This window comes from Oncorhynchus kisutch, linkage group LG9, assembly GCF_002021735.2.
Source record: "Oncorhynchus kisutch isolate 150728-3 linkage group LG9, Okis_V2, whole genome shotgun sequence".
Classification (NCBI taxonomy): domain Eukaryota; kingdom Metazoa; phylum Chordata; class Actinopteri; order Salmoniformes; family Salmonidae; genus Oncorhynchus; species Oncorhynchus kisutch.
Window position 1 is genome coordinate 46,287,189 of NC_034182.2, and position 9,273 is coordinate 46,296,461.

Here is a 9,273-nt window from a genome sequence, read left to right on the forward strand (position 1 = left end):
GGATCGAGGGAAAGATGAATGGAGCAAAGTACAGAGAGATCCCTGTTGAAAACTTTTACCAGAGAGCTCAGGACTTCAGACTGGGATGAAGGTTCACCTTCCAACAGGACAACAACCCTAAACACACAGCCAAGACAGCGCATCAGTGGCTTTGGCACAACGGAAGTTTGTTTAATAAGTTCTTTCAACTCATTGGGAGGCTAGCATCCCACCTTGACAACATCCGTTGAAATTGCAGAGCGCCAAATTCAAATGACAAAAATAGTAATAATAAACATTCATGAAAATACAAGTGTTATACAGTTAAAAGATTAACTTCTTGTTAATCCAGCTGCTTTGTCAGATTTCAAAAGGCTTTACGGTGAAAGCATACCATGCGATTATCTGAGGACTCCCTGCTTACAAAAGCATACAAATATTTTCCAACCAAGCAGAGGCGTCACGAAAGTCAGAAATAGCGCTAAAATAAATCACAAACCTTTGAAGATGTTCCTCTGTTGGCATTCCAAAGGGTCCCAGCTACACAATAAATTGTTGTTTTGTTCGAAAAAGTCCCTCTATATATCCCAAAAACAAAATTTTGTTGGCGCAGTTAAAAGATGAACTTCTTGTTAATCCAGCTGCTTTGTCAGATTTCAAAAAGGCTTTACGGCGAAAGCAGATCTAGTGGTAGCCTTAGGAAGTGCAACATGACCGATATCCCACATCCCACTGTGTATTTGATAGGGCTGAGTTCAAAAACTACAAACCTCACATTTGTTTCTTTTATTTCTTATTTTTTCCCTATCTACTTTTTACTTAACATGTATTTTTCTTAAAACTGCATTGTTGATTAAGGGCTTCATCAGTCAGCATTTCACTGTAAGGTCTACTACACCTGTTGTATTCAGCATTTCACTGTGAGGTCTACTACACCTGTTGTATTCAGCATTTCACTGTGAGGTCTACTACACCTGTTGTATTCAGCATTTCACTGTGAGGTCTACTACACCTGTTGTATTCAGCATTTCACTGTGAGGTCTACTACACCTGTTGTATTCAGCATTTCACTGTAAGGTCTACTACACCTGTTGTATTCAGCATTTCACTGTGAGGTCTACTACACCTGTTGTAATCAGTATTTCACTGTGAGGTCTACTACACCTGTTGTATTCAGCATTTCACTGTGAGGTCTACTACACCTGTTGTATTCAGCATTTCACTGTGAGGTCTACTACACCTGTTGTATTCAGCATTTCACTGTAAGGTCTACACCTGTTGTATTCAGCATTTCACTGTAAGGTCTACACCTGTTGTATTCAGCATTTCACTGTAAGGTCTACTACACCTGTTGTATTCAGCATTTCACTGTGAGGTCTACTACACCTGTTGTAATCAGCATTTCACTGTGAGGTCTACTACACCTGTTGTATTCAGCATTTCACTGTAAGGTCTACTACACCTGTTGTATTCAGCATTTCACTGTAAGGTCTACTACACCTGTTGTATTCAGCATTTCACTGTAAGGTCTACTACACCTGTTGTATTCAGCATTTCACTGTAAGGTCTACTACACCTGTTGTATTCAGCATTTCACTGTGAGGTCTACTACACCTGTTGTATTCAGCATTTCACTGTAAGGTCTACACCTGTTGTATTCAGCATTTCACTGTAAGGTCTACTACACCTGTTGTATTCAGCATTTCACTGTGAGGTCTACTACACCTGTTGTATTCAGCATTTCACTGTGAGGTCTACTACACCTGTTGTAATCAGTATTTCACTGTGAGGTCTACTACACCTGTTGTATTCAGCATTTCACTGTAAGGTCTACTACACCTGTTGTATTCAGCATTTCACTGTAAGGTCTACTACACCTGTTGTATTCAGCATTTCACTGTAAGGTCTACTACACCTGTTGTATTCAGCATTTCACTGTAAGGTCTACTACACCTGTTGTATTCAGCATTTCACTGTAAGGTCTACTACACCTGTTGTATTCAGCATTTCACTGTAAGGTCTACTACACCTGTTGTATTCAGCATTTCACTGTAAGGTCTACTACACCTGTTGTAGTCAGCATTTCACTGTGAGGTCTACTACACCTGTTGTATTCAGCATTTCACTGTAAGGTCTACTACACCTGTTGTATTCAGCATTTCACTGTGAGGTCTACTACACCTGTTGTATTCAGCATTTCACTGTGAGGTCTACTACACCTGTTGTATTCAGCATTTCACTGTGAGGTCTACTACACCTGTTGTATTCAGCATTTCACTGTGAGGTCTACTACACCTGTTGTATTCAGCATTTCACTGTGAGGTCTACTACACCTGTTGTATTCAGCATTTCACTGTAAGGTCTACTACACCTGTTGTAGTCAGCATTTCACTGTGAGGTCTACTACACCTGTTGTATTCAGCATTTCACTGTAAGGTCTACTACACCTGTTGTATTCAGCATTTCACTGTGAGGTCTACTACACCTGTTGTATTCAGCATTTCACTGTGAGGTCTACTACACCTGTTGTATTCAGCATTTCACTGTGAGGTCTACTACACCTGTTGTATTCAGCATTTCACTGTGAGGTCTACCTACACCTGTTGTATTCAGCATTTCACTGTAAGGTCTACTACACCTGTTGTATTCAGCATTTCACTGTAAGGTCTACTACACCTGTTGTAGTCAGCATTTCACTGTAAGGTCTACTATACCTGTTGTATTCAGCATTTCACTGTGAGGTCTACTACACCTGTTGTATTCAGCATTTCACTGTGAGGTCTACTACACCTGTTGTATTCATCATTTCACTGTAAGGTCTACTACACCTGTTGTATTCAGCATTTCACTGTAAGGTCTACTACACCTGTTGTATTCAGCATTTCACTGTAAGGTCTACACCTGTTGTATTCAGCATTTCACTGTAAGGTCTACTACACCTGTTGTATTCAGCATTTCACTGTAAGGTCTACACCTGTTGTATTCAGCATTTCACTGTAAGGTCTACACCTGTTGTATTCAGCATTTCACTGTAAGGTCTACACCTGTTGTATTCAGCATTTCACTGTAAGGTCTACTACACCTGTTGTATTCAGCATTTCACTGTAAGGTCTACTACACCTGTTGTAGTCAGCATTTCACTGAGGTCTACTACACCTGTTGTAGTCAGCATTTCACTGTGAGGTCTACTACACCTGTTGTAGTCAGCATTTCACTGTGAGGTCTACTACACCTGTTGTAGTCAGCATTTCACTGTGAGGTCTACTACACCTGTTGTAGTCAGCATTTCACTGTGAGGTCTACTACACCTGTTGTAGTCAGCATTTCACTGTGAGGTCTACTACACCTGTTGTAGTCAGCATTTCACTGTGAGGTCTACTACACCTGTTGTAGTCAGCATTTCACTGTGAGGTCTACTACACCTGTTGTAGTCAGCATTTCACTGTGAGGTCTACTACACCTGTTGTAGTCAGCATTTCACTGTGAGGTCTACTACACCTGTTGTATTCAGCATTTCACTGTGAGGTCTACTACACCTGTTGTATTCATCATTTCACTGTAAGGTCTACTACACCTGTTGTATTCAGCATTTCACTGTAAGGTCTACACCTGTTGTATTCAGCATTTCACTGTAAGGTCTACTACACCTGTTGTATTCAGCATTTCACTGTAAGGTCTACTACACCTGTTGTATTCGGCGCATGTGACAAAGACAATTTGATTTGATTTGATTGATTAAGGGCTCTTCAACAACGTGAGACCTGACTGACCTCAGAGAGAGAGAGAGAGACAAAGCTGGTCTTTCTCACACGTGTCCCAATGTTAGTTTTACTGTTAGAGTAAACACACACACACAGCACAACACTCACACAGACTCAGTAGGTGGCTCAAAGTGCAGGTTGGGGTGCAGTGACCGATAGTTTGGGTTCCAAACACACACACCACTCAGAGACTTAGTCGCGAACGCACTCTGGATTTCCATCCACTCACTATAGAATAGAACTATAATATCTATAGAATAGAACTAGAATATCTATAGAATAGAACTGTAATATCTATAGAATAGAACTAGAATATCTACAGAATAGGTTGTGATGAAGGAGCCTGGGTCCGTCCAGGGGTCTGTTGTCATGACTACAGAATATCATGACGACTTCCAAAATACAGACACCAGCGACAACCGAGCCTTCTGGACCAAAGGTGTGTGTGTGTAGTGTGTATGGTGTGTGATGTGTGTGGTGTTTGTGGTGTGTGTGTGTGTGTGGTGTGTGGTTGTGTGTGTCGTGTGTATGGTGTGTGTGTGTGTGTGGTTGTGTATTTTGTGTATGGTGTGTGCGGTTGTGTGTGTGTGTGTGGTTGTGTGTGTGTGTGTGGTTGTGTGTGTGTGTGTGTGTGTGTGGTTGTATGTTGTGTGTATGGTGTTTGTGGGGTTGTGTGTGTGTGTGGTCATGTGTATAGTGTATGTGTGTGGTTGTGTATTTTGAATGTGTGGTGTGGGTGTGTGTGCATGGTGTGAGTGTGTGTGTGTGTGTGTGTGGTTGTGTGTGTAGTGTTTGTGTAGTTTGTGTGTGTAGTGTATGTGGTGTGGTTGTGTGTGTGATGTTTCCGTGCTTTAGATCAGTGCTTCCCAAAACTCTCCTTGGGAGACCAGACATTTCACAACTTTGATTTAGCCCTGAACTAGCTCACCTGATTGACCTAGTCAAGGGCTTGATGATTAGATGATTAGTTGAATCGGGTGTGTTTGCTCTAATAAATAAATCCAATACATGGAAACGCTGGAGGTACCTGAAGAAAGGTTTGAGATCCACTGGGCTAGAGTCCCAAGGTAAGAAGAGGTTTGAGATCCACTGGGCTAGAGTCCCAAGGTAAGAAGAGGTTTGAGATCCACTGGGCTAGAGTCCCAAGGTAAGAAGAGGTTTGAGATCCACTGGGTAAGAGTTTTGAGAACCGCTTGGTTAGTCCCAATGTGAGGAGAGGTATGAGAACCTCTGGATTAGAGCATAGTGTAACAACAGGCCACATACAGTGTGTGAAGTGTGCTGGCTCTACGTATAACTTACTATATGAAGTTTGTGTGTGTGTGTCTCGGTGTGTTTGTGTCTGTGTGTAGAGCCGGAGTCGGGGTTAGGCCAAGCGCACCAATCAGGCAGAGGGAGATGGATGTGGGCGGGGCCTGCTCTGTCTGCTTTCTTCCTATTGGCTCTGATCATCTTTGTCTCCGTCAGCAGTGAGTACACACACATGTACACTCGCACACTCACACTATTGTGTCTAACCCATACTTTCCTGTGTGTGTGTGTGTGTGTGTGTGTGTGTAGATAGGAATACTGACAGCAGGTTCTCGTCAATAGAAAAGACTGTTGCCAACCTGAGTTTGGCTGTTCAGACTGTCATCACCACTCTACAACAGAGCAAAGCCTCAGGTACACACCACACACCACACACCCACACACTACACACCCACACAACCACGCACCCGCACACTACACACCCACATAACCACACACCCGCACACTACACACCCACATAACCACACACCCGCACACTACACACCCACATAACCACACACCCGCACACCACACGCTCAGGTCCTCCGAGAGAGAAAGAAAGAAAGAATGAAAAAATCCAGTGAGATTGCTGAGGCGAACATGTTTAGTTTTGCCCAACCTAGGTCGAGGCACAGACACGGTCTCAATGGGGATAGCTGAGCTGACTGTGCTTGTGGCAGACTCCACTAAGCTGGCAGACTAGGGTTAGCTAACCCTAACCCTGCTGCCTGGCCTGAACCCTATTTCATTGTGGAGCTAGAGGAGTTAGAGCCCTGTCTATGTTGGTAGATAAGATGAGAGCACCCCTCCAGCTAGGATGGAGTCCGTCACTCCTCAACAAGTCAGGCTTGGTCCTGTTTGTGGGTGAGTTCCAGAAAGAGGGCCAAATATCTACAAATTCTATCTTTTGGGAGGGGCAGAAAACAGTTTTCAACCAGCGATTGAGTTGAGAGACTACTGTAGAGCTCATCACTCCCCTTAACTAGGAGGGAGCCAGAGACAATTACTGGATGCCGACACACACCACACACACCACACACACCACACACACCACACACAACAAACACTGACCATGCAGGGTGATTTTAATCATTCAATTGAGCATGTTAAATTAAGCATGTTAAACTGATTTAAAAGGGTGATTTTAATCATTCAATTGAGCATGTTAAATTAAGCATGTTAAACTGATTTAAAAGGGTGATTTTAATAAGTCAATTGAGCATGTTAAATTAAGCATGTTAAACTGATTTAAAAGGGTGATTTTAATAAGTCAATTGAGCATGTTAAATTAAGCATGTTAAACTGATTTAAAAGGGTGATTTTCTAGATCTGTAGTGTTGCTGTAAGGAAGGCAGATTCCACACGGACTTCGGGGGTAGCTCCTTTTGGCTACTCTTTTATTTGTACACTTTACTTTCCTTAATTGGATTTTTACACAGCTCTCATATATATGCACACACTAGGATGTAGTGGAGTGTGACGTTGTATGCTATCCCTCACACCACTGGTGGTGTTGTATGTTTATGCTTTTGTATATGTAAAAAATATGTGTATAGGCACATCCCCTTTTATGTTCATGTGTGTATGCATGTGTGCCCCCACCTCATCCTTGGTCCCAACCCTGCTGACAGACAGACACTAATACTTAGCCATCGCATCACAGGGCCTTTTTACCAGTAGGCTACCCTAAAAATAGATTGGTGGCCATTAGGACCGTAAACATAGAACTTTAATAGTAATAATTTAATTCTAACCCTAACCTTAACCATTCTGACCCTAACCTTAACCTTAACCATTCTAAATCTGACCTTTACTCTAGCCTTAACCATTCTGACCCTAACCTTAACCATTCTGACCCTAACCTTAACCTTAACCATTCTAAATCTGACCTTTACTCTAGCCTTAACCATTCTAACCCTAACCTTAACCATTCTGACCCTAACCTTAACCATTCTAAATCTGACCTTTACTCTAGCCTTAACCATTCTAACCCTAACCTTAACCATTCTAAATCTGACCTTTACTCTAGCCTTAACCATTCTAACCCTAACCTTAACCATTCTGACCCTAACCTTAACCATTCTAAATCTGACCTTTACTCTAGCCTTAACCATTCTAACCCTAACCTTAACCATTCTAACCCTAACCTTAACCATTCTAACCCTAACCCTAACCTTAACCATTCTAACCCTAACCTTAACCATTCTAACCCTAACCTTAACCATTCTAAATCTGACCTTTACTCTAGCCTTAACCATTCTAACCCTAACCTTAACCATTCTAACCCTAACCTTAACCTTTCTAAATCTGACCTTTACTCTAGCCTTAACCATTCTAACCCTAACCTTAACCATTCTAACCCTAACCTTAACCATTCTGACCCTAACCTTAACCATTCTGACCCTAACCTTAACCATTCTAACCCTAACCTTAACCATTCTAAATCTGACCTTTACTCTAGCCTTAACCATTCTAACCCTAACCTTAACCATTCTAACCCTAACATTAACCATTCTAACCCTAACCCTAACCTTAACCATTCTAACCCTAACCTTAACCATTCTAACCCTAACCTTAACCATTCTAAATCTGACCTTTACTCTAGCCTTAACCATTCTAACCCTAACCTTAACCATTCTAACCCTAACCTTAACCATTCTAACCCTAACCTTAACCATTCTAACCTTAACCATTCTAACCCTAACCTTAACCATTCTGACCCTAACCTTAACCATTCTGACCCTAACCTTAACCATTCTAACCCTAACCTTAACCATTCTAAATCTGACCTTTACTCTAGCCTTAACCATTCTAACCCTAACCTTAACCATTCTAACCCTAACATTAACCATTCTAACCCTAACCCTAACCCTAACCATTCTAACCCTAACCTTAACCATTCTAACCCTAACCTTAACCATTCTAAATCTGACCTTTACTCTAGCCTTAACCATTCTAACCCTAACCTTAACCATTCTAAATCTGACCTTTACTCTAGCCTGAATAACTCCAACCCAAACCGTAACTATTCAAACCCAAACCTTAACCCTAACCTTAACCATTCTAACCCTAACCGTAACCATTCTAAATCTGACCTTTACTCTAGCCTGAATAACTCCAACCCTAACCGTATCTATTCTAACCCCAACCCAAACCTTAACCTTAACCCTAACCTTAACCATTCTAACCCCAACCCAAACCTTAACCTTAACCCTAACCTTAACCATTCTAACCCCAACCCAAACCTTAACCTTAACCCTAACCTTAACCATTCTAACCCCAACCCAAACCTTAACCTTAACCCTAAACTTAACCATTCTAACCCCAACCCAAACCTTAACCTTAACCCTAACCTTAACCATTCTAACCCCAACCCAAACCTTAACCTTAACCCTAACCTTAACCATTCTAACCCCAACCCAAACCTTAACCTTAACCCTAACCTTAACCATTCTAACCCCAACCCAAACCTTAACCTTAACCCTAACCTTAACCATTCTAACCCCAACCCAAACCTTAAACTTAACCCTAACCTTAACCATTCTAACCCCAACCCAAACCTTAACCTTAACCCTAACCTTAACCATTCTAACCCCAACCCAAACCTTAACCTTAACCCTAACCTTAACCATTCTAACCCCAACCCAAACCTTAACCTTAACCCTAACCTTAACCATTCTAACCCCAACCCAAACCTTAACCTTAACCCTAACCTTAACCATTCTAACCCCAACCCAAACCTTAACCTTAACCCTAACCTTAACCATTCTAACCCCAACCCAAACCTTAACCTTAAAACCCTAAACCTTAACCATTCTAACCCCAACCCAAACCTTAACTTAACCCTAAACCTTAAACATTCTAAACCACCCACACCCAAACCTTAACCTTAACCCTAACCTTAAAACCATTCTAAACCCCAACCCAAACCTTAACCTTAACCTTACCCTGAAACCAGTCTGACTCTGACCAATTAAATTAAACTGATTAAAAAAAAGTAGCTTTTAGAGCCCATCTTGTCAGTTGCAGTCAGTGACCCTTCTCCTTCTAATCACGTAGGGATGGTAACCATGACAACCTTCTACAGTCAGTGCCAATCAGGAAAAATCAAGATCTCTCAGCCATCCAATGAGAAAATACTGCGGTACCATATGTTCTGCAGTACCACACACACACATACCACACACAAACACACACACACACACACCTGTATACCACACAGCACACACACACCCACACCACA

General features: G+C 41.9%; 2 protein-coding genes across 4 annotated transcripts in view; one reads left to right on the forward strand and one right to left on the reverse strand.

Moving 5' to 3' along the window:
- Window positions 1-5,038, reverse strand: part of LOC116375327 (2-acylglycerol O-acyltransferase 2-A) — a 63,054-nt gene extending 58,016 nt beyond the window's left edge. The window contains exon 1 of the mRNA XM_031832713.1: window positions 4,768-5,038. The gene's annotated coding sequence lies outside the window, so the exon portion shown is untranslated. The remainder of the gene's footprint in view (window positions 1-4,767) is intronic.
- The window catches only part of asgr1a (asialoglycoprotein receptor 1a), a 23,088-nt gene continuing 17,666 nt past the window's right edge, over window positions 3,852-9,273 (forward strand). Inside the window, exons 1-4 of one of the 3 annotated variants that reach the window (XM_031832715.1) lie at window positions 3,915-3,968; window positions 4,013-4,179; window positions 5,093-5,209; window positions 5,301-5,405. In XM_031832715.1, coding sequence (XP_031688575.1) covers window positions 4,074-4,179; window positions 5,093-5,209; window positions 5,301-5,405 — 328 coding nt within the window. In that variant the 5' untranslated portion in view covers window positions 3,915-3,968; window positions 4,013-4,073. Of the gene's footprint in view, window positions 4,180-5,092; window positions 5,210-5,300; window positions 5,406-9,273 lie in introns of all 3 variants that reach the window. The other 2 variants (XM_031832714.1, XM_031832716.1) reach the window with 2 other exon arrangements.